The 25654-nt window shown below is 42.5% G+C and overlaps 2 protein-coding genes across 3 annotated transcripts in view; one reads left to right on the forward strand and one right to left on the reverse strand.

Annotated features, from left to right (window-relative positions):
• LOC137534176 (oxysterol-binding protein 1-like) overlaps nucleotides 1-3936 on the forward strand; it is a 70410-nt gene extending 66474 nt beyond the window's left edge. Inside the window, exon 14 of the mRNA XM_068255568.1 lies at nucleotides 1346-3936. Coding sequence (XP_068111669.1) covers nucleotides 1346-1488 — 143 coding nt within the window. The 3' untranslated portion in view covers nucleotides 1489-3936. The remainder of the gene's footprint in view (nucleotides 1-1345) is intronic.
• Nucleotides 3937-13039: 9103 nt separating this feature from the next.
• LOC137536157 (uncharacterized) overlaps nucleotides 13040-25654 on the reverse strand; it is a 43594-nt gene continuing 30979 nt past the window's right edge. For both annotated transcript variants that reach the window (XM_068258244.1, XM_068258243.1), the window contains one exon: nucleotides 13040-13260. In XM_068258244.1, coding sequence (XP_068114345.1) covers nucleotides 13175-13260 — 86 coding nt within the window. In that variant the 3' untranslated portion in view covers nucleotides 13040-13174. The remainder of the gene's footprint in view (nucleotides 13261-25654) is intronic.

The following is a 25654-nucleotide window of genomic DNA, read 5'->3' on the forward strand; positions in this document are numbered from 1 at the left end:
AGTTGAGGCATTATTTTGAAGCTAAGGAAATGTCTCCCATTGACCCGTTGGTTAGTCCATAAGTAATCCTCTAAGGTAAAATTATCTAATTAACCAGTGAACATAAGAAAGACAGGCTTAAAGCATACTATGACCTTATTCTGGGAATACACCATGAGGTTTTTTTGGCAGATAGATGGCTCAGTAGATACGGTAATTTCCACCGATCTGATTTTGATCATTTTTCTGATCGATTTTCTCATAGAAGTGAATGGAAATTGATCAGAAAAATGATTGGAAAATCGATTGGACAGTAAATCTCCCTCCAAAAATTAATTATTCCCAGCATTAGTCTCCAATAAGATTTAACCTTAGTACAACATGGTGAAATGTATTGAACGTCTGTGTACAGTGTACAGTATAGCTATATACTGACTGCTTCCACCATTCACTTTGTGCTATCTTGTCCACTTCTGCTTCCATCCCCTCTTCAATTATGTGAAGAACTGCCTTTCGTGGTCAGCAGATAAAACTATCAAGCATCTAGCAAGACGACAGTTATTTTTAATAGATTTTCATTGTATTCAATGTTAAGGAATATAACATCTAATCTGTTAAAATATGATGGGTGCCTGCTTTCAGTGTAAAAGCAATAATATACTTGTTTAAACATTCAAGGTCTCATTTTCGTCTAAGTTTTTTTTTTTCTGCATATAAAGATGACCTCTCCTTCATTTTGTTTCATCTTGTCAGCATATAGTTGTTGTTTTGGAAAGGCAGTTGGCTGTTTCCATTTCATGCTTGTGTCTCTCCTTCCATATTTGGGCCCATTTCCACTGCATCCGAATTCATATCACGATTTTCCGCAATGGCTCTGCAACCAATGCATATCAGTGGAGTAGTTTCCATTGAATACGAGTGAGAGGAGCAATACGATGTGCTGCAGGGCAAATTATGGATTGCATGCTGCAAATTTCTGCACCACACATCCGATTCCCCTTTAAGTCAGTGACTGCCGCATACGGACTTCTGGAAGACTCCTGCGGCTGTCTGCGACACGAAAAGCCTAGTGAAATCGGGCACTTAGTACTCTTACTAGAGATTACTCCGTTTTTTAGAAGATGAAGTAGCAAATGCGAAGAGAAAATGGTTTGATATGCAAACCAATAAAAGAGCAGTTCCTTTCACTGATACTAGAGTAATTTAGGTCATTCTTAGGCCCCATGTTTTCAATTAGACAGAGCAGAAGGCTAGGATTTTTTTTTATTTAACATAACCTCTGTTTATTTAAAACCTTCATTTATCTATGTTTATTTACCATTATATATACCAATTCTATAACCTATGACTTTTTTTCCCCCTCTAGACTCTCCAGTGGATAACTACAAACCTTTGTGGTTTGACCGCAAGATGGATCCTGTGTCCAAGGAAATGACACACATTTACCGTGGCACTTACTGGGATGCCAAGGAGCGGCAGGAATGGAGTACCTGCCCTGACATCTTTTAAGGGACGAAGGGAAGTGGCTCCATCTCGACCCCCTCCCAAGTCCTCTTCCACCCCATACTCTTTCTTGCCCCTCTTTTACCTTCAGTGATGCCTTACTGACCCTAGTTCCGCCCCCTCTGGACAGGACAATGCTTTGCAGATCATTTTCATGGTGCATTTGCTTCTCTTTCGTCATCCTTTAGACACCTAGGTTTTTCAGTTGTGCATAACAAACCGTTGTAGTTTGACTACGACTGCTGTGAAGTAATCTTATTGCTATGGGCAACATAGTTTTTGGTACAAAGATAAGGCGGTAGGGCTTGAAATGCTAATGCCAAGTATAACGTGATGGAGAAACACCAAATAATAATAGGAAAATATATATCCTTTACACCCCAAACTGTGAAAAAAATAAATTTGGAAGACCCTGAGGGGGACAAGGTCAATGTGTACATAATAAAAAACTTCAATACTTTGTACATATAATTAAAAGCCATGTGTCCTAGTCATTTTAAGGACAAAGCACATGTCCTTAAAATAGAATATGTCAAATCTGGCAGTACATGTATTATGCAGGTGTTACCCTGACTGACGTATACATGTAAGTTTGTCAGTGTGTAACAAGGCAAAGGTGTGAGGCAGGGCCTTGTATGCTTCCCTTGGTAGGCACTGACAAGCCTAGAGGAATAGGGGTTTTAGCTGGTGATTCTAACTCCAATGAAAATGCATGTATTGTCAGCTATGTGATACATTGCATGAATATGTACAATGTTAACTAATCATTGTGCGTCTTTTTAATTTGATGTACAATAAACTATTGAAGTGTTTTATTTGGTGAGCAACTTTGTCTATTTCTTGTCCTACATTCATTGTTCTTTAAAAGACAACTGAGCTTAGAGGGATATGGAGGCTGCAATATTTATTTAATTGTAAGCAATACAAGTTGCTGGGCAGTCCTGCATCAGTAGTGTCTGAATCACACACCTGAAACAAGCATGCAGCTATCTTGTCAGATTTGTGTCAGAAACATCTGCTCTGCATGCTTGTTCAGAATCTATGGATAAAAGTATTAGAAGTAGACGGTCAGCCAGGCAGCTGATATTGTTTAAAAGGAAAAAAATGTCCATATCACTCTCACTTCAGTTGTCCTTTAAGTAAGCCACACATCCATTGAGTTCTGATCAATTGGCACAACTCATTTTTTTTCAATCGAAAATTGTTGATTGGGATGAAATTGATCAAAGCCTGTGCAGTCAGCTACAATTTTCCTTCCTGCTTGATTGAGCAGTATCAGTCTCGAAACCACAATTCTGCCAAACAGCTAAAAGTGTACTCAATTCAACCTCAATACAATTTAAGAATCCAGTCTAAAGGTCAGTTGAAAACAAAAATCTAGTATACAGCTAATTTTAGGTTCTTTCTAATTTCTTGCAGCACAGCATTTGCTTTGGAATCTGTGCAGCTCCACCCATCTGTTATCTTCTCCCAGGGGTCTCCCTTCACAAATAAGCAGACAAGTCTCTCAACTTGATCTCTCTTGATCACTTTGAATGACCGTTTACTTATGCTTGTACTCTGCTGTTTGCCAAGCAATATGTAATATCCTGAGGAGTGGAAAAGGGATAGGACAACAAGGACACGTCGCATCGTGAGCTACTGCTGGAAAACATAATAGCAAATAGCCAAAGTGATATAATGCTTGCTGCAGAGGAAGTGGCACGTGCTGGGAACATATCTACAGACAATATCTCACTTAAGACTGTTGTGAACCATTGTTTCTACTGTCTTCTGGGGCAGGAGGAGGAATAAGACTCCATAGCTGTGCTGGGCAGACTCAGGAAGTCTAGTGAGCAGATCTCAGTTTTGGAGTCAGAGAAATACATACAAGAGGCTAGTGTTTAGGATGAGCTAGCCCTAATGGCTGTCTCTTGCTGCAGTTGTGTGCTGATAGCCATTGCAGTGCGCTGAGCATAGTTGTGGAATATTGCACCTCTAGGGGATACGCCTTGCCTGGAGCTAGGCTTTGGTAATTACTCTACTCCACACAACTCTACTCAAATCATTTTGATAGGTTTTTCATACGTTCACAAGAGACCACCCATAATTAAAATATGTTTGAACAGACCAGCCCTTTTTAAAATAAGCACAAATAATTAACTGTGTACAGTAAGCCATGCTGCACTGCGCTGGTGAAAGTCAATACTGCACACAATTTTATTTTTTGCATGTCTTGTAAATCCAAACGCCATTCTACACATGCAAATCATTGGTCCAATGCAGGAAAAAAAGTCCTCTCCTCTAAACATCTGTGTCGGGAACCTATAGTGACAGTGCTTGCTGTAAAGCTAAATACTTCACCATCATGTTTTTCACAGCGGTACCAGAAGTAGCAGTCCAGTCATACGTCATCACAGAAACCTGTGACAGGCCATAAAGGAGAAGCTTCCTAATAAAGTCTCTGTTTTTAAATCGGTTGTGCTTCTAGTGCAGTGTTGTTTATCAAACCCAGCACCCTCCCCACCGAAAGGGCAGGACTACGGCTGGCACCTAGTATTGTATTGTAGTATAGGGGCACTTAGAAGTACGCAACACTTGCAGCAGCTATGACTAGGTAAATGCAATCCCATATCTCTTCAGAGAAAATGTAGGGCTTTCACCTTCTGCAAAACTAGTAATGTGGGGTTCCTCTTGCCACACGATGATGCTCCTGAATTAAGAAAAGGTTCTTCCTTATGGATGGATAAGAGCTTCAAGTGAACAGAGTTCTAGAAGCTGCATATCCCATTGGCTTTTTCTTGAAAAGATGTGGGATAGCTCTCTATTATTTCTGGCAGCTGCACCGCAAATAGGACAGAATGTAAGCAGTGTATTTTAATGTAAACTTAACTTTTAAAGTGCAATTCCACTTTCACTAAATGTTTTCTATAAAACAAAAAATCACTGCTGCACAAGGTTTTATTTTTTTGTATGTTAATGTTAAAGATCGTTTCTACTTCAATCTGCAGTCAGCTGTGAATTTCTAGAACTGACCATAAGCACCCCGTTTACCTATTTTCTAGCCAAGAATCTGCACTTCATACTTCAGTAAAGACAGCCCAGGTATTTCCTGTACCTACATGAGTAATTGGCTGCACAGAGTAGGGACTTTACTTTCCACACCTGCACTGATTGTTTGAACTGGTAGCAGATTTGCCCTTTCCAATCTGACAGTGTCTGTATGGATCACTGTGCAACAGCTGTATATATGCACAAAAACAAGTCAAAATGTTTGTCCTTTTTACTAGCAATATGTAGAGCTGAACTGAACGTATTGCCTTCTCAGCAAAAGTGGAGTTATACTTTAAAAGGAATCCAAAGTGTGAGACCTATGAAAGCTGCCATATCCATTTCCATTTAGAACATACCAGTTGCCTGGCAGTCCTGCTGATCTTTCTAGTTAAAGGATACCCGAAGTGACATGATGAGGTAGACATGTTGTATGTACAGTGCTAAGCACACAAATAACTATGCTGTGTTCCTTTTTTTTTTTCTTCTCTGTCTGAAAGAGTTAAATATCAGGTATGTAAGTGGCTGACTCAGTCCTGACAGGAAGTGACTACAGTGTAACCCTCACTGATAAGAAATTCCAGCTATAAAACACTTTCCTAGCAGAAACTGGCTTCCGAGAGCAAGAAAGAGATAAGGGGAATTTCTTATCGATGAGGACCACACTGTAGTCACTTCCTGTCTGAGTCAGGACTGGGTCAGCCACTTACATACCTGATATTTAACTCTTTCAGGCAGAGAGAAAAAAAGGAACACAGCATAGTTATTTGTGTGCTAGGCACTGTACAGACACATGTCTATCTCATCATGTCACTTCGGGTATACTTTAATAGAGTCTAAATCACACACCTGAAATAAGCATGCAGCTAATCTTGTCAAATATCATAGACATCTGATCTGCTTGCTTGTTCATGGTCTATGGCTTAAAGTATTAGAGGCAGAGGATCAGCAGGACAGCCAGGCAACATGCATTATATAAAGGAAATAAACATGTCAGCCTCTATATCACTCTTACCTCCTGTTCCCTTTTAGAGGAATGAAGGATCTTAAAAGTGGTCAGGGACAAGCAGGTATCTGCCGCATCTTTTACAAGTATATCTCTATTCATGGGTGGACAAATGAATTTGGAATTCAGGAACCAATCTGTTCAAGCCTAGAGCTTGCTCCTCTGACGACTGGAAGTTAGGGGTCGGATATCCTTGACTGCTGGGGTTTGTCCAGCCCTGTAGCACTTTGTTTTTTCTCAGTCAAACCCCAAATCTAGCCAAGGCTTGTTCCTGTTTCATTTTACATCTTTTACCTAAGTCTGCAGAGCATTGCTCCCATAATCCCATATCACCATCTCACTGCCCCCACCTTGAGCACTAGGGTGGGTGGGGGCGTTGTCTGCCTTATGTTTGATTTAATCTCTCTGATTTTTGGGTTTGATGTGTGAATACATTTTTGTTTGCTTTTTATGTTTCTTGTGGGGTAAGAGGAAGGCGGGGGAGTGTACAATGCGTCAGACCTCTGCTAGGATTTTAATTTTATTTAGTTTTACTTTTTTTTTTTTTTTGGGCAAACAATTGAGGGTCTTGCTCTGTCATTCCTGCCCCGCCGTATATAAATATATATATATGTATATTTCTCATTTCTGTCACTCTACCTCTCACTATGTGTTTCTCACACCTTTTCGTTTTGTTTTTATTCTTTTTCTCTCAAATTTCTGTGCAAATACTAAATTAAATAAAGATCAGATGACACTCCTTCAGTTTCCAGATGATTTTTTTGCATTTCATTAATTAGTTAGATTTCATAAGGCTATTGTATTTGTATACGGTATGTGGTGCTGGACAAATTGTATATGAGCTATTCCAAACTATTTCAACGGATGCTGTTTATAGTGTTAGGTATACACAATGCAATTTTCTGACCGATTTACTGTCAGACTGATTTCCAACATGTCCGATCTGATTTCCTGATTGTATCATTTATTGGGCACCCCTAAAGGACAACTGAAGCGAAAGGGATATGGAGGCTGCCATATTTATTTACTTTTTTTTTTTTTTTGTCACAAAAAGTTTTATTACATTTTCAATATAAAACAGATAAACAGTACAATTGTATAAAGTGCGTCATATAAAGTAGCAAATTAGCACAGGTATTATACGGGGTACAATAAGGTCTGCAACAGCAGACACCTTTTCACCTAAACAGAGTTTAGATGTCAGCAGCTCTAGGGCATCATGTACTGACATCTTTCGCAGACAACATCTAGGAGAATTAACTAGAGCAGGCCACCTCGCAGAATCGGTGGTCTATTTGCTTGTGACTGTAACCGTATAACGTCTCAAGTAGCCAGAAAATCATAACATTAGATATATTCATCTTTCTGATATCAGATCAGACTATGCCCCATATAGCTAGTGTGCTGCACACTAGAAATCAGATGGGACAGGACCATCTGAGAAAGGAAGAGTAAAAGCGTAGGAAAAGAGAAAATAAATAAGAGATGGAAGAGGGGAGGTTTACCGAGTCGCCACTACTCCACCAATATTCCTGTGCAACTGTATAGATACTCCTTTCACAGGCACATCTGGGTGGGCTTGTGCCAGCTATAGCGCTGTGAAGGAAGCTGGGAGCTAATGCGAATAGTACATAAAGTACAGTTTCCACAATTTCTCAAATAATGGGAAGGTATCTTCCGCTATGGCCTTCATCCTATCGAGACAAAGTGCGTGGCTAAGATTACTTTTGAAAGTCAAAAATTAGTGTGGGGGTCCTCCTTTATTTACTTTTAAGCAATACCAGTTGCCTGGCTATCCTGCTGATCTTTTGTCTCTAATACTTTTAGCTATAGCCCCTGAACAAGCATGCAGTACATCAGGCGTTACTGACATTGTCAAGTCTGGCAAGATTAGCTGCATGCTTGTTTCTGGTTTTATTCAGACACTACTGCAGCCCAATTGATCAGCAGGGCTGCCAGCCAACTGGTATTGTTTAAAAGGAAATTATGGCAGCCTCCAAATTCTTCTCACTTCAAGTGAAAATGAATGCAATTTTTTATAATAAAGGTTGCCAAAAGTTTGCTTTCTTTCTGCTTATTCAAATTGTATTATTCTCTAGCAAAATTTAGAAGTATAAGAAAATCCGTTTCTTCATTGTGCCAGTTGCAAAGTGATTTCAGGAATTGGAAAAAATGATTGTTACGGTAGGAGATTTGATTACCTTTTTTTTTCATAGATGCGTGAAGAAAGTATATACCCAACATATGTGAGACACATTGGTCTCTGACATACTAAAGCATTAACCTATACAAACAGCATGTCATTTCAAGGGCTATGAAAAGAAATCCACGTCTTTCCAGCTACGTTGTACTGCAACAAAACCAGAAATAATGCTATATTGCTAGTGCTAATTGATCCAACGTCAACACCTGGAAAAGAGCACTACTAATTCATTATCTAGATTATTTAATATTCTCCCCTTTTTCTAATGACTAATTTATTTTACAATTATTGCAACCTGATTAAATGTTGAAGATTTTGGACAAAGAGTTTAGTGCAAAACAGTGGAGCATTAAAGAATCTACACCAGAGCTCTTCAGACTCACGATCAAAATTTTCCAAAAAAATGACAGAACGGAGAAGCTGACAAGGGAAGAACTGGTGAACTCCAAGCGCTATTGAGCACAGGTATTGGTCATGGAGACAATCTAAAGACATAACAAAAGTTGGTTGGGTGATACTTTGACTAACTGTACAAGATTTCTTTGCAAGCTTTCGAAACTTTGTTTCTTCTTCTGGCATAATACAGAACTGCATCAGAACCATAAGGTGAGGGAAGCCTCCGGATTATCCAGAGGCTTCCCACGTTGTGTTCTGCCACTGCCTGGGAGCCTCCTTAACAATAGGGCCACGTTCCTCTTCTGGCACAAGCACGGCTTCATCAGATTACTATTGTCTGTAATCTGTGGAGGGTCTGTGAATTGAGTACTGGTGGACGCCGTGGGAAGCCTCTCTAGGATCAGAGACTTCTCTCTTCTTAGCTATTTTTTGGAATATAAAACCCTTTCTCTTCCCCAAACTTGGAGGGGTTCTGGGGGGATTGGGTGTGTCTTACATTACCTATGTGTCCTACGATCCTCCCCCTCACTACAGTCCTGCTTCTACACATGCTCCTCTTCTCCTGCAGCTGCCAATATCCAGGTACACTGCGGCCGCTATACAGCTCCTTGTCCTCCGATCCTCGTGGCCTCCGTACTTCCTGATTATTGGTTCTGTTACTGTAACCCCAGCTGCACACATGCTCCTGGGTCACGCATTACAAGCAGTGCACATTCAGGTCCCTTGAAGTTTACTATGTAATAGATATGTACTGCTCCATTTGGAAATGGCTTGCCCTACACTTTTATTAACCCATTAGCAACATCGAGTTATCTCGTTTGAGATTAGTGCACTGCTGGATAGTGTAATGGTTAAGGGCTCTGCCTCTGACACAGGAGACCAAGGTTCGAATCTCGGCTCTGCCTGTTCAGTAAGCCAGCACCTATTCAGTAGGAGACCTTAGGCAAGTCTCCCTAACACTGCTACTGCCAATAGAGCGCGTCCTAGTGGCTGCAGCTAGGCGCTTTGAGTCCGCCAGGAAAAAAGCGCAATATAAATGTTATTTGTCTTGTCCTCTGGCCAATATCTGTTCCTCTCTGATTGGCCAATATTTCTCATTCTGAGACAATGCACTTTCTATAGTGAAGGGCTGGCAAATCAGGCAGAGGAGAGTAGGGCAGGAAATGACATCAGGGTTGGCTTCAAAATAGTCACACTTAAAATAGGAATGCTAAGAAGGATTTTGTCTTTTTTTTTATTATAGAAAAATCAATCAACTCAAAACCTGGACTGTGCAATACATATGTGAGAGTAGAGCTAGTATGTATCTACTTATATATGTGAGTTTTTTTTCTGAGTTAGGCCTGGTGCACACCGAGAGGTTTTTGAAGCGTTCCGCAAACCGCAACCGTGGGTCCTGCAGCACTTTTGCGGTTTGCAGAAGCCTTTCTGCCTCAAAGTATAGGAAAATCGCAAACCCCTCTGAAAAATGCTAGATCAGAGCGGTTTTCCAGGCGTTTTTGTTACAGTAGCTGTTCAGTAACAGCTTTACTGTAACAATATATGAAATCTGATACACAAAAACGCTAGGCATGTTTAGAAAACCTCTCTAAATATGCCTAGAATCGCTCTGAAAATCTGCTTCAAAAACCTCTAGCGTTTTGAGGATCTGCTAGTGGTTTTGGTGTGCACTGGGCCATTGTATGGCTGACAGCTCCTCTTTACGGAACCACACACTAAACTAGAAGAGTTGAAGGCCACTATTTATGCATTCTGGTTTTTCATAACATCTCCGCAGTGAAACAGGCTGATAGCATCCATGTTGCGCCGCATTGTGGCAGTAATCAATGCAAATGGGGCCCAAACCAAGTACTGAGTACATATGCATTGCTTATATTTTTCTCCAAAGGTTTTGATTTTCCTGGAAGATGACGTTAGTTGTCATTAAACCGCGCATGCGCCATTTGTGCGGAGAGACTGGGAGAGGAGCCAGGACGCTGTCGTGGGATCTCCCGACCTACGGTGGGCTGCAGAAAGCCCCAGGTAAGTACCAATTTCGACTATTTTCAGAGGTCAGGGTCCCTTTAAGGATGATCAATGAGATGCAAATAATTCCTCATTCCATTCAAATTTTATGTAAATGCTATGCGGCTTGTACTTTGAATAAAAGTTGACAGGATGTTATTCTGATTAGTCTAATTTCAAGTTACATACGATTTACATGACATTTGAATGCAAGGAGACATTATTTGCATCTCATTGATCCTCCTTATTCCCTAGTTGTCATAGTGAAGTCCTAGGCTTTGCATAATTGTACTGGGACTCAAATGAGTGTATTTAGAAATGCTGGGTTTGCAGAGCAGCAGACAGTGGCGTAACTACAAATCATGCGCCCCCCCATGTTCACATTCTTTCCTTTGCCTACCCTTGGTGGCCCTCACAGCCTGGGGCCCATCTTGCAAGGGTCATATAACAAGTGTGGACATAATAATCTGCACACCTATAACAAGTGTAGCCCCCAAAACACCTGCTCTGAAGGATGGACCCCTTTATTGGTGGAAGGGAAGGTTAGTGGTTAGGACCTCCTCATAGCTCTAGGCCCCCTGCTGTTACAGGGGCTGCTCCCCTGTAGTGGCTCCTCTGGCAACAGACCTGAGAATGGGTGTTGTGTGAACTGAAGTAAGAGCAGCAGGAAGGCTTCCCACAGCAAGGAGCCTCGGAGTGCTCGAGCACAGTCTGTGAGAAAAGCAAAGTCAAATGCATGAACAGTTAGCATATTAGGCTAGCTTCACCCTGCAATGGTGTTGTGCTGTGGATGGTCACAGCAGATTTGTAGTATGATCCACTGTGACTATTCCCTCACCACTCTTCTGTTTGTTGTAACAGAGATGTCAGTGATAAACACTGCTTATCTACCAATTTTAAAGTGACTCTGAAGTGAAAAAAATATATATATAACTGTATATAATGAATTGGTTGTGTAGTATGGATATTTACTAGAACATTAGTAGCAAAGAAAATATTCTCATCTTTATTTTCAGTTATATAGTGTTTTTATAACATTGCATCATTCTCTAGTATTTGCGGTTTACACACTACTCAGCATTCTAAATGATTTTACAGAGCAGGCGAGTGAACTATTGACCTGTCCTCTGCAGAGAAAAAGAAAATGCAGTGACTGACAGTTGAGATAACAAGCTTCAGAAGACAGCTCTCTGCGACTTTTAAAGTCGTGCAGCTCAATGGCTCTTTTGCATAGATAACTGTAGTTTCTTAACTCTTCCTGTACTGGATCTTTAAATGTGGGTATGTTTTAGCTTTTGTTTTGTATGTGATGAACAGTCTCCCCTCCCCCCTCCATATATGTGTGTATATATATATATATATCTATATATATATATATATATATATATATATCTATATATCTATATATCTATATATATCTATATATATCTATATATCTATATATATATCTATATATATATCTATATATATATATATATATATCTATATATATCTATATATATATATATCTATATATATATCTATATATATCTATATCTATATATATCTATATATATCTATATCTATATATATCTATATCTATATATATCTATATATATATATCTATATATATCTATATATATATATATCTATATATATCTATCTATATATCTATCTATATATCTATATATCTATATATCTATATATATATCTATATATATATATATATATATATATATATATATATATATCTATATATATATATATCTATATATATATATATATATATATATATATATATATATATATATATATATATATATATATATATATCTATATATATATATATATATATATATATCTCTGTGGTGTCGAATCTGGGGGAACAAGTGCATAGTGCTGTTCTCCTGGGCCTAATATGTACAGAATAATGCAAATCTTCTTTAAAGATACACTGACTTTTATTAATGATGAGGGTATATAGATAGATGTGATGTCCTATGATATATTTACCTATTTTATATCATTTTATATTCTATAGGACACAATATACAAACTGATCATGTATTTTGAAGTTCATAACCTACAATTTTATGCATATGTCCTGGTGTCTTTTTTTTTTTTTTAGATGTACATCTGCTAGTATAGGCAGAAATTTTATTATACATTGCTGTTTTGTATTGCAGTTACTCCATTTAGTGTTTTTGCCTGAGGAAGCGGGCTAGAGACCTGTGAAACGCATTGCATTTGTTCTGGAGTATGAATTAAAACTTGTTTAAACCATACATAGCCATGTGTTTGGTTTTGGGGCGGTAAGTCCACCTTGCCCCCCAACTTTTCTGATTTTATTTATGATCTACTTTTATCCTGCTTGCGCCACTGTTTCCATGACTATTATTGTTATCCACCTGGTGGATGGGTGAACACCCCTTCTTTCCTTCTACAGAGAGCGACTTTTTAGCCTGAGTGGGGACAGGTCTAATATCCCCATAAGTGCTGTGAGTGGTTGCCTGAACCCGGCAACCATACTGAGTATATTTGTATTTGCTGCTACCTTAGCACTCCTTATCATCAATAATACATTATTGGGTGCTCTCGATTGTGTTTTTCTTTGTCTTACATATGTACTGGAAGCAATATTATGCTGGGTACACACGATGCGTCTTTTCTGTCAATTTTCCATCTGATCGTTTTCCGATTCAATTTTCCAATCAATTTTTTACAATTCGATTCTGTTATCTTTTCTTATCTATTTCCATTCACTTCTATGAGAAATCGATCAGAAAAACTATTGAAAATAAGATCTGTCAGAAATTATCTATCGAACCATCTATCTAACACAAAATTGCATGGTGTGTACCTAGCAATAGACATGTCTCTGCTCCTAATGTTTTATTTCATAGATGTACCACACATACAAATCATAACATCATAATTATTTTTCGCTTCAGTGTCTCTTTAAGTCAAATGTGAACCTAGCCTTATGCTCTACAGTACATCTTCCAGTTAGGGTGATATGATTTCTTTATAGCAACATAGTCTTGAATAAGCACAACCATCTGTTACATCTTTTTTCAGACATGCGTCAAATTATTAATATCTTCAAATTCAATATTTTCATATATAGTGTCTTGTTTAGTAATATCTTCCTCCTCTTTCCCTAAAAAGAAAAGACAAGGCTAATTTAAAGCACACCTAGAACCCAAATAGCATGGAAATAAAAAAAAAATAAAAAAAACTTTTGTGCAAGAACCAGTTGGATTAAAAAAAAAAAAAAAAGTTGTGTGAGGCCAAATTTGACGTTTGTGTCTATTATCAGTTTATGAGCCTGTAGATTAGGCCAGACACAATCAGTCATGCACAGGGAAACATGATTGCTTTGATAGTATCTTTCTATCATCCATCAATTTTAAAAGAGAAATCAATTAGGATGGTGATCAGGAACAAGAGAAAGCTAAGCTCGATTCACAGCAGTGTGAAAAATGCAGAGGTGGTTTATTCTTATTGGGCAGTCAAAACATAGTGACCATGTCAATAGATTACAGTTAAATTTTGGTTAGTATTCTGAGCAGAATTAATGCTAGAGTGTTGCATCAACCATATCTCCTGAATCTGATCTACACTACTTGTGTGAAACCAGCTAAATATAAACAAAAGATATGGGACCAATGGCTGGAAAGTCCTCTAACAGTTTCCCCACCCCAGGTTTGGGAGGGATGTAAGCCTCGTTTACTTGTGACAGTTTAACAGATTGTGAGTATAGTCAGCCAGAGTGTGATGATATTTCACAGTGAATGGCAGTACTAATTTCTTCTTTATTATTTTTCTTATGCTTTTGTTATATTATTAGTGGTGTTTGTACGGGCCGATTTAGAGTCCCTTTAATTTTGTTTCGATAGTAATTTTTGTTACGAGTGTAAACAAAGTTTCCTTTCCAATCTAATTAAGACTCGAAATTACGCCAATTATGCAAAATTTTGAATTTAAAGTGTACCAGAGACGTAATAAAATAAAAGTTTTATACATACTTGGGGCTTCCTCCAGCATGCGCACGGATCGCTCCCACGCAACTGTCCTAGGCCTTCTTTGTTGCCGATACCGGGTCCCATAACTTCTGCCAGTCGCGGTCAGTCTGACGCAAGATAAGTGCGCTCTCTATGTATCTCCGGCGGCTGCATAAAACTGTATCAAACTTTTACTCTACTATGTCTCTGGTTTCCCTTAAATTGTGTGTTTAATTATACTCCATTACCGGCTACAAGAAGAAACATTATTTTTTGAGAAATTTGATGTTAAAGTTAGAGGGAAAAAGTCTATATTTAAAGAGAGTCTGAAGCCAGATTAAAAATGGCTTTTTAGCTTGTATTCAGCAGGGGCATGTTTGCTCCTGCTAAAACGCCGCTATCCCGCGGCATAACAAGGGGTCTTAACCCCCCAAATCTCCCCCCTGCAAAATCAACGACCAACTTGGTCGTGGATTTTGCTGCCCCTGTGCGCTTCCGTGTGAGGCAGGGCTATGAGCTGCAGCCCTGCCTCATACGCGTCTGTCAGCGGCAGATCTCCGCCTCTCCCCCGCCCCTCTCAGCGAAGGCAGACTGAGAGGGACGAGGGAGAGGCGGAGATCCACCGCTGATAGACGCATGTGAGGCAGGGCTGCAGCTCATAGCCCTGCCTCACACAGAAGCGCTCCCCGGAGGTAGCAGGGGGGATTTGGTGGGTAAAGACCCCTTGTTATGCCGCAGGATAGCGGCATTTTAGCAGGGGCAAACATGCCTCTGCTGAATATAAGCTAACAAGCTATTTTTAATCTGGCTTCAGACTCTCTTCAAATGCGGTAAAATGACAGATTATGTATGAATATATAGTATAGAAATAGTATATAAATGTAATGTTCAGAGTGTGGTAAATAAAAAAAAAAATGACGTGGGATCCCCCCCTCCCAAGCCTCTTGTCACACATGCAGGCTGGGATAGTATGCACGGGTGACATAGTTGAGAATGTAGAACCCCGGCTGGTTGGGGCTTCGTACCCTGAGATATACCAGCCTGCATGGTCCATGGAATGGGGGGAGGCTCTGGAGGAGAGGGGCGGCCAAGCCCTCCCCCTCTCCTCCAGAATCCTTGTTCAATCCATGGACAAGTGTAAGTAAAAATAAAACAAAGCCCTTCGTTAGTATTAATTAACTGTAAATACCTTTAAAAAGTCCCCACGCCAATATATGCAGAAAAGTCCCATGCCAATATCCTCGAAATCCTCCTCCACGCAACTCCCAGCTGTACTAAGTATAGCTAAAAGCCAGGCATCTTCAAATACCCCTCCTAGGCTCCCGATTGGTCTATTAACAGACCAATGGGAATCTGGAGGATTTAAAAATGCTTGGGGCTCTAGCTATACTCAGTAGTTATGTAGCAAACATCACATTTTCGGTTTTGTGGGCCCGAACGTGAATTTTCCTCAAAAGTTGGCGAACAGGTCAACCGCCATAGACTTCAATTGGCAGACGAATTTTAAAACCTATGTGAATTGTTTCAGGCCAAAAAAAGTGATGGAAAAGCTGTTTGAATGGGCCTAACACCGGGACAGTGACATGACTGAAGGGGATCCCAGGCAAAATTCCCGCCAAAAATGACATAGCTGACGCAGAGTCATGTTTTAATCTCTAAAGGGCAGAAATCACAGTACATTCCTACATTTGTGCAATTAAGTGTTTTAAAACGTCTGCCTTGTGTATATAAGGTGGTGTAAGGGTAAGGCCTGGTTCACACTGACAGACGAAATGCCCCATTTAACGCACCGCAAGCAATGGCAAAGAGCTTTAATTAATACATAATAAATCAGGTGAGCAAATCATTGTTTTGACACCTCCAGGACATAAATGTTAGTCCTCTCGGCGTCAATCTTAGTGTAGTGGCCACCGTGTTTGTGCACACGTTCGCGGGAGTGCAAGCGATCATGGTTTTCCAGCCCCTATGGTGGGGCTGAGGTAGTTCAATGACAGTTAAGTGACCAAAAAAAAACCACTGATTCTGCACTGAGGCCTTATGCAAGGGCAGTAATGGATACTAGATGCCAGTAGTGGTGATGAAGGATTATTGGGTTATGGTCGGTGCACTACTAGGACCGGCAGGCCTGTCTCCAACAGCTAACATGTGCACTGGACACACAGAACTGCAATATAAAAATAGCAAGAAAAAGAAAAACAGCCCTTAGAAGGGTAAACTACTGTAGCACTAAGCACTGACTGCACCTGTCTGCAACAGCTAAAGTGCACTGTGTGGACACACTTAATGGCAATATCACAAGATCAAAACACAGCCCTTGGGGTTATGTAGATGGTGAATTGGTACTGTAGCAGCAGGACACAGAAAATAGGCCTAACTGGGGGTTTCCAGGTGGGAGTGCTAGCTGATTGGCTGCCATGTATCTGGTGACTCTGGGGTGAGGGGTCCATTTTTAGCTCCTGAGCAAAGCTGATATGAGCAAAGTGTTGTATGTGTGTGTCATTAGTGAGGCTGGAAGCACACTAGGCAGTGTAGAAAACCAATGCGTTTTATGCACTGTGCAATTTTAAATTTTTTGCTGTATTTTTGATGCATTTTTATATGCGTTTTGCCTTTTGTTTGCATCACTCATGCATTTTATGCGCGTTTCTGATTTTGTGCTTTTATTCATTTCAATCGATTAAGTAAAATACAGAATCCTAGTTAAAAAATAAAATAACGCATGTAAAAACTCATTCCACTGTGTCTGCATTAAGATTTATTATGTGTGTTTTACATGCATTTTTTAAATGAATGCAGCAAGTTGCACGTTTTCAAAAACGCAAAATGTAAACCGCTTTTACATGAGGCTCATAGACTTTCATTAGCAGCAAACACGCTAGCTTTTTCCGCAACAATGGTGTTTCTGCCTAGTGTGTTCCTAGCCCGAAAGCTAAACCAGCTCATAATCTGTGGCCATAGGTATAGAGGGAAAACAGAAGCGGATAGTGGACTGAGCCTTACAGTTCTCTAATAGAGATGGCCCGAACCTCCGATTTTCGGTTCGTGAACCCTGTTCGCGAACCTTCGCGGAAGTCTATTCTTCCCTTCCTCCCTCCTTCCGGAGGGAGGAGGGTCTTGTCTTCCAGGGAATTGTAGGATTTCAAAAGCCAGCTTACATACCTTGGCCGGGAATTGAACCCAGGTCTGAGTGCTTGATAGGCTGCTATCCTAACCATTATACCACCACCAACACTACATGCTGAAGCCAGCCTAGCATGTACCATTATGATATATCCAAGAGAAAAATGAGCTTGCTTAAGGATTTGTAGTATGTCAAAAGCCAACTCACATTGGCCAGGAATAGAACCCAGGCCTACCACTCTGTAGGCTGCTATCCTAACCATTATACCACCAACACAACACATTACAATGCTACATGCTGAAGCCAGCCTAGCATGTACCATTGTGATATATCCAAGAGAAAAATGAGCTTGCTTAATGAAATGTAGGATTTCAAAAGCCAGCTTACATACATTGGCTGGGAATTGAACCCAGGTCTAGTGCTCGGTAGGCTGCTATCCTAACCATTATACCACCAATACAACACACTACAATGTTGCACTGTAAAAAAGAGAGAAATCGAGAGCCCAATATGGTGTAGTATGTCAGAGATACGAAGGGAAATGAATAGGTGAGATGGTTATACTCACAAACATGGGTTACCGCTCAGGCAACCACTGTATAGGCAGGTGAGGAGATTAGACCTGTCCTCACTCAGGATTAAGAAGTCGCTCTCTGTAGATCAGAAAAAATGGGGTAGGGTCACCCCTCCACCTGGGGTGGACTCAAGTATACTGGTAGGTGATCAGAGGCGCCAGCAGAATAAAATTAATATAAAATTGTTAAGAATTGCCGGGAGGGAAAGTGGTGGACTTCCCCTCAATAATTAGACACCAAGGTCTGTCATCGAATCAAATGAATACATTTATTCAATAGTACCCCAAAATCTGCAACGCGTTTCGTGGGAGCAGACCCACTTCTTCAGGCAATAAAACGGGGACAACAAACACAGCAATCAATGTGCAGTGAATTTAGCACCTCTGGGACAGGAGAACCTTGCCTTTTGTAAGGGGGGGGGGAGGGCTCCAGGAGTGAGTGTAGTCTGATTGGTGACAATGTGCCTGCTGACTGTGATGTAGAGGGTCAAAGTTGTGCTCAATGGAGCATTATGGGCGCGAATCGAACTTCCGCAAAAGTTCGCCTTCGCTGGCGAACGTGAACCACCTAAAGTTCGCCTGAAACTGTTCGCGGGCGAACCGTTCAGGCCATCTCTATTCTCTAACCAAGGAAAAAGGAGGGAAGGGCCTAATGCTGAAATATATAACACTGCATGTTCTAGTAAGCGAGGAGGAAAGCCAAGAGAAAGCGAAACCCCAGGTGCTCAGACAGAGAGAATCTGGAGTAGCAGTGGATTGCTCACAGTGGTGGTCCAAGTTGAGAGAATATCAAGACCACTACAAGGCTGGGCATACAACATTCAGTTTTGGTTGTTCAATCTTACCACTTTCATGTAGTATAAATATTTTCAAAACAATCTTTTTGTAAAGTATTTTCAATCTGTTGGCCCTTATACTACATAGACTTGGCAAATGTGTCAATCATTAATGTGTGATGTTTGGCCACCCAAGTACAACATTGCAGCCTATAGATTTAGCTCTTAATAATTAACTGGTCACATTCAATGTACCATAAAAAATAAGTGCTTTAAGCGTACCTGAACTGATTTGTGACATAATGATTATAAAAAAAGTGTATGTACAGTGCCAAGCATAGATGGAACTAGACAGTTTTAACTTTTTTCCTTACTGTAAGGGTAATTCAGGTATGTGCAGAACAGCTGTAGTTTCCTCCTGTGTTACAGTAGGAGGAAAAAGAGGAGGTTCTCAGAACTGGAGAAGTATGTTAAAGAATCAACTCTGATAGGTTGTACTAAGGCAGCTCTATTAACACTGAAAAGGTGTTTATTTTAATGTCAGTATAGCTGCAGTCTGAGCACTTGGGGTAAGGTGGGCTGAACTACTGTATATCAGTCAATCCACACATAGTAAAAAAAAAAAAAAAAAAAACACTTAAAGGAACATTATTAACCCTCCTGGCGGTTTGCAAAAATCCGCCAGGGGGCAGCAAATGCGTTTTAAAAAAAAAAAAAAAAAAAATTTTGTCATGTAGCGAGACAGTCTCGCTACATGATAGCCGCTGCTCAGCGGCATCCCCCCAGCCCCTCCCCTCCCTCAAAGAACGGGATCTCCTGGAGGGCTTCCCCCGTCGCGTCGGGATGACGTCATCGACGTCGTGACGTCAAGGGGGACTCCGATCCACCCCACACTGGCACTGATTGGCCAGGCAGCGCACGGGGTCTGGGGGGAGGGGCGGCTGCGGCGCGACGGTTAGCGGCGGATCGGCGGGTAGCGGCGGCGATCGGGCACTGCACGCAGCTAGCAAAGTGCTAGCTGCATGCAGAAAAAAAAAATTATGCAAATCGGCCCAGCGGGGCCTGAGCGGTGCCTCCCGGCGGCATAGCCCGTGCTCAGCACGGGCTTACCACCAGGGAGGTTAATTAACATGTTTTTTTTCAATTGAGATAGTAGTTTGGGAAGTGCTGTTAAGTATGGGTGTATACTTTTAAATGCTTATCTATTTGTTTACTGTTATCAAATTCCTTTCACACTTACTGATGGCATCTGAGGCAAAATCTGACGGGACTACTCATTCATGAAAGGAGGGGGGATTCCGTCACACTGCATCTGTTAACCCTGCCTGTTAACTCACTGCCTGTCTCTGACTAAGCTCTCTGCAGAGAGCAGAGGAAATGTAACTTGTTTGCAATTGTATGTGAAACCGGACACCCCTTTTCATATGCAGTCTGGCATGCACAAGAACAGTATAATATTAAAGCAAATTTTTGCAAATGTAACATTCCAACTGTACTAAAATCTACACACAATGAATTTGCCTCTGATATTTAACATGAAAAGTAGGAAAATGTTTACACAGCTACTTAGACATTATTTGTACATTGTCATTTTAGAACACTTGGTTTGATAGTGTTCCTTTAAGCTTTCATGTGGTACGAATGTATCTCACCTGGTTCACAGTATGGTCGCTGACCACGCTTCACAAGGAAGAGCTGGAAGGAGCATCCGTGAAAGAGCACTTTAATTTAATAATGTGGGGAACAAAACAGCACATGCGCCACAAGGTGACAATTTAATACTTAAAGGGAACCTGAAGTGAGAGGAATGTGGAGGCTGGCATATGTATTTCCTTTTAAACAATATGAGTTGCCTGGTTGTCCTGCTGATCCTCTGCCTCTTATTTAAGCCATAGATCCTGAAGAAGCATAATCAGATGTTTCTGACAAAAACTTGACAGGATTAGCTGCATGCTTGTCTCAGGGGTGTGATTCAGACACAACTTATATTGCTGTATTTCTTGGTACTTGTTCTAAAATTAGTTAGGATTAACTAAATGAATATTGTAGTTATGGGGGCTTGCTGACTATCGTTGTTCAAGTCATGTTTGCAGTATTTTTACTTGTATACAGATATTGTACCCTTATAAACCTTACAAAAATGGTCATTTGTTTACCTATCTGTGAAATGTATGACATAACATTCTGGCAACACACTGACCATTGCAGCAGCACTCCAAGCTCCAAAACCTGTTCCTGTTGAGCAGGGCCGTGCAGAGGGTCCTTAAGAGGGGGGTGCTCAAATTTAAAAAAGGGGCCTGGCAATGCCTTCCCCCGCATGCCCCTCCCCCCTTCCTCATTTCTGGCTAGGGGGTATTGATTGTCATGCTGCTGAATGCAGATGATGGGTGCCATGTGGGTTTTGGGTGCTGGCACAGGGTGTCATGTGGATCCTGGCTGTATGGGTGTGTATCAACCATCATGTAGGTGTTGATTGCAGGTACTCAGTCCCTTTTGAGTTCTGGGTGCAAGTACTGGATGTCATATGTGAGTGCTTGGTGTGGGTGCTGGGCACTAAGTGGAGGCTTAGTGCAACTGGAACTACTGCAGATGAAACGTGGGTGTTGGGTGCAGGTACTGGGTATTACATAGGTGCAAATACTTGGTGCAATGTCTGCACTGGGTGCTAGCTCTGGGTGGGTGTTGTGTGTCACGTGGGTTCTGAGTGCAGGTACTTCGGTGCTAGTACTGGTTATGTGAGTGGGTGCCATGTGGAGGCTGTGTGCAGGTGTGAGTAGTGAGTGCCATGTTGGGGCTGGGTGCAAGTACATTGCCATGTGGGTATGAGTACTGGGTGCCAGCTATAGGGTGAAGGGGTGAAGGTATTGGGTGTCATGTGGCTGTTTGATGCAAGTACTAAGTGCCATATGGAGGCCAGATGTGAGTATTGGGTGCTTGGTGCAAGTACTGGGTGCTTGCTATAGTGAGGGTTACTGGTTGAGTGTAATGTGGGTGCTGAATATTGGAGGGATTGTTGTTGGTGCAGGGGGTTTGAGATCACTGTGGGTACTGCTATGAATGGCATAGTTGCTGCTAGGGGAGGTAGAGGTCAGTGTGGTTGCTGGGGAAGGGTAGGTGACTGTGGGTGCTGGGGGAGAAGTAACTGTGGGTGCTGTGGAAAGTCAAGGTCAGTATAGGTGCTGGAGGAAAGGGAGGTCACTGTGGGTCCTTTGGGGGAGATCACTGTGGGTCTCGGGAGGTAGAGGTCATTGTGGGTGCAGGGGGTGGGAGGTCACTATGGGTGCTGCTATGAATGGCATAGTTGCTGCTAAGGGAGGTAGAGGTCAGTGTGGGTGCTGGGGGAAGGGTAGGCCACTGTGGGTGCTGGGAGTAGTCAGTGTGGTTGCTGGAGGAGGGAGTGGATGCTGGGTGTTGGGAGAAGCCACTGTGGGCGCTGGCAATGGGAGAGGTCACTGTAGGTGCTGCTTTTGGGATGGGAGGTCCCTGTGGGTGCTGCAGGGAACAAGGAGGGTAGCCACTGGGGGAGGGAAAAATCACTGTGGGTGCTGGGGGAGGGATAGGTCAGTGTGGGTGCTGGGGTAGGCAGGATCATTGCTAGAGCTGGGGAGGGAGAGGTCACTGTGGGTGCTAGGTGGAGGGAGAGGTCACTGTGGATGCTGGGGGAGGGAGAGGTCACTGTGGGTGCTAGGTGGAGGGAGAGATCACTGTGGGTGCTAGGTGGAGGGAGAGGTCACTGTGGGTGCTGGTGGAGGGAGAGGTCACTGTGGGTGCTGGGGAGGGAGAGGTCACTATGAGTTCCAGGTGGAGGGAGAGGTCACTGTGGGTGCTAGATGGAGGGAGAGGTCACTGTGGGTGCTAGGTGGAGGGAGAGGTCACTGTGGGTGCTAGGTGGAGGGAGAGGTCACTGTGGGTGCTGGGGGAAGGAGAGGTTACTGTGGGTGCTGGGGAGGGAGAGGTCACTATGGGTCCCAGGTGGAGGGAGAGGTCACTGTGAGTGGTCACTGGGTACTAGGTGGAGGGAGAGGTCACTATGGGTGCTGGGGGAGGTAGAGGTCAATATGAGTCCTAGGTGGAGGGAGAGGTCAGTATGCCACACTAGGATTCCTGTCTGGGCCTCGTCACTTGAAAGTGTCCCATGTGGGGGCGGAGCTTATCACGATCAGGGGCGGAGCTTATTTTGCATCGCGAGTGGGGCCTTTTTTGAAGATTTTAAAAAGGGGGGTGCCTGGGCACCCAGAGCACCCCCCTGTGCACGTGCCTGCTGTTGAGAAATGAACCCCCCTCATGAAATAGTTTACTGAATACATCAGACTGCACTACAGAGTACCTGCTGCAGTTGATTGGTTCATGATTATGAGGTGAAATCAGGATGCAGAAAGTCTTGGTACTTCTGAGGATCTGGAGTGGTTTAGCATCTACCTGACACATCCCTCCAGGCCTTATTCTGTGGCACTGTGGATTCTCCTAGCTGAAATATATAGGTACTGACACTGAGATAGCATGGGAATTGGTCTGGAGGGACTTCATTTTAATGTTTTTCTTCCACAATTGATGTGTTCCACAACTGATGATCTTAAGGTGTACTGTTGGAGGGAGAGGGGGAGGTGGGCTGTGTTGCTGGATGGGCCTTGATGTGGGGGATCTCTCTGTCTGATTTATGTTTGGTGGCCATCATCTTGGGTCTCTTGATGCCAGGCACTGTCTGAGGGGGACAGCCCTTATAATTGCCCATGGCCCAGTTTTATGGGTCGGGCATGGAGAGCTGTCTCTCTCCTGTTATGGTGGGTGTACCTGCGCGCAGGGTCCCTTGAGGAGTGGCTACAACTATGGTGGGCAGCCCGCCCAATTTCTCAAGGTCCAGTTCTTCTTTATTTACTTTCTGAGGTGGCTCGTCTTGTCCCTTGTCTGTCATTCACCACACCCAGCAAAAGGCTTCAGTCTCCTGACTTAATTCTCCACCGTAGAACACGGAGAGTCACAGGAGAGGTTCTCTGTGTGGATATCTTTTATTGGTGCAACCCTTCAAACTGCTTATGGACACCGTTTGTTAGTGCTTAGTACCTTTTTATAGATATTACAAACATTATATATTACATGAATGTATGTTTTTTTTAAAGATTTTCTGGCAAAACATAGCCTCAAGATATTTACTGATACGGAGGCCTTAGACCCAGATGCATCCATCTCAGTGGGTAAGGTTGATGCGGCACTTACAGAAACTCTGTAACTACAAAAAGTTCCCCAGGGGGGTACTTGCCTCGGTAGGGGGAAGCCTCCGGATCTGATCGAGGCTTCCCCCGTCCTCCTGTGTCCCACGGCGGTCTCGCTGTGCCCCTCCGAACAGCGGGCATGTAAATATTTACCTCCCCGGCTCCAGCGCAGGCGCAGTATTCGCTCGGAGATAGGCGGAAATACCCACTCGCTGTTGGCCCGCTCTACTACGCAGGCGCAAGTCTCCTGCACCTGCGTAGTAGAGCGGACCCAACAGAGATCGGGTATTTCCGCATATCTCCGTATGGTCTGCCGCAACAGCGCCCCCGCTGGAGCCAGAAAAGGTAAATAAATCAGCGCTTGTCAGCCTTGTCGAGGGAAGATTCCGGGACACTTCGGGGGAGCCAGCGCTGGACTGCCTGCAGCTACAGTGGAGGGGGAAGCCTCTTCGGGACCCTGAGGCTTCCCCCTACCGAGGTGAGTACCCAGGGGACCTTTTTTTTGTTACAGAGTCTCTTTAAGTCCATGAAGCCTGGGACGTCTCTGGGTCAAGATGGATTTACAATCCAATACTGCAAGCTGTTCAAGGGCTTGTTGGCTGCTCAGTTTATGTATGCATTGGACTCTTTGACCCCATCTAAAACACCCTCATAGCAGTTCTTAGAGGCACATGTATAGCAGTTTGCCTAATCCCTACAAGTACTATCAAGCCTGGATTTTTAGTCACTCGTTTGACTGATGTGATGCCCCCTCCCTCAAATACTGGGTATATATAGAACAAGCTCTTGTCCCTACCCCATTAGCTGGTCTCCTCTGGATAATTGACCCAAAACTTAAAACCGTTGAAACTACACACCCCTTGATCTCTTCTACCAGATGCGTGATGCGTCTCCTTATGAGACAGGGGAGGGGATCCTTTAGTTTAGGCCTGATGACTCCAGTGAGGCATAATTCAGTGTTCCCTCCTGGTTATTACTCTCCTTTGCTCATGACTGGACTGTCCCCTCTATCCTTAGAATGCAGGACTTAATGATGGGTGGCAATCCATGCTTAAGCCTAAAGACTTACTGCATCAATGGCTAGGGTCCCAGAAATTCCCATACTGGACTTACTTCCATGCACAGAGCTTCCTGAGAGACACCTCTCTGTGGTCCCAGCTTTCTAGTGCAATAACAGATATGGAGCAGTATCTTATGGAGAAAGACCCTCATAGACACAAGATTTATTGGATGTATGCATGGCTGGTTACTGTAAACTCATCTCATTTTCTGCCATATCAGATCAAGTGGGAAACCTCTCTGGGTAAAGAGTTTATGGAAGAGCAGTGTCAGGCCATCTGGACTCACAAGGGTTCCCTCAATGTGTCCATACAGGAGCAGGGATTCAAGGGCCTTACCCTGTGGTATAGGACACCAGCCCTTCTTAGTAAATGAGTAGATGGAGCCGCTGATAGCAGTTGGACGTATGGCGCAGCTGAAATTGACTTACTACATGTTTTTTTGGAACTGCCCTTGGCTGAAATGTTTTGGCACCAAGTGTATAAATGTACTGAAAAAAATCTCATCCATGAAGACACCTGAGTATTTCCTTCTACACTCAGGGCCCTTTTTCTCCGAAGAAGTACAAAAAATCCATACTGGCAAATCTAATAAACGCTGCAAGAGCTACTATTCCCTTTCTATGGAAGCAACCAGATCCCCCTTTTATCCCTCAATGGTTGGCTAAACTTGATAGAATAGCCCAGATGGAGGAAATTATACCAATGTCCCTAGGCAGAACATAACAATTTACCCACATGTGGGCTAGCCGGGAAATGTTTAAATATTCAGATAAGCACAAGGCCCTGGTATCTACACACCTCAAGTAAC

The sequence above is a fragment of the Hyperolius riggenbachi genome, chromosome 10 (assembly GCF_040937935.1).
Source record: "Hyperolius riggenbachi isolate aHypRig1 chromosome 10, aHypRig1.pri, whole genome shotgun sequence".
NCBI classification, from domain to species: Eukaryota; Metazoa; Chordata; class Amphibia; order Anura; family Hyperoliidae; genus Hyperolius; species Hyperolius riggenbachi.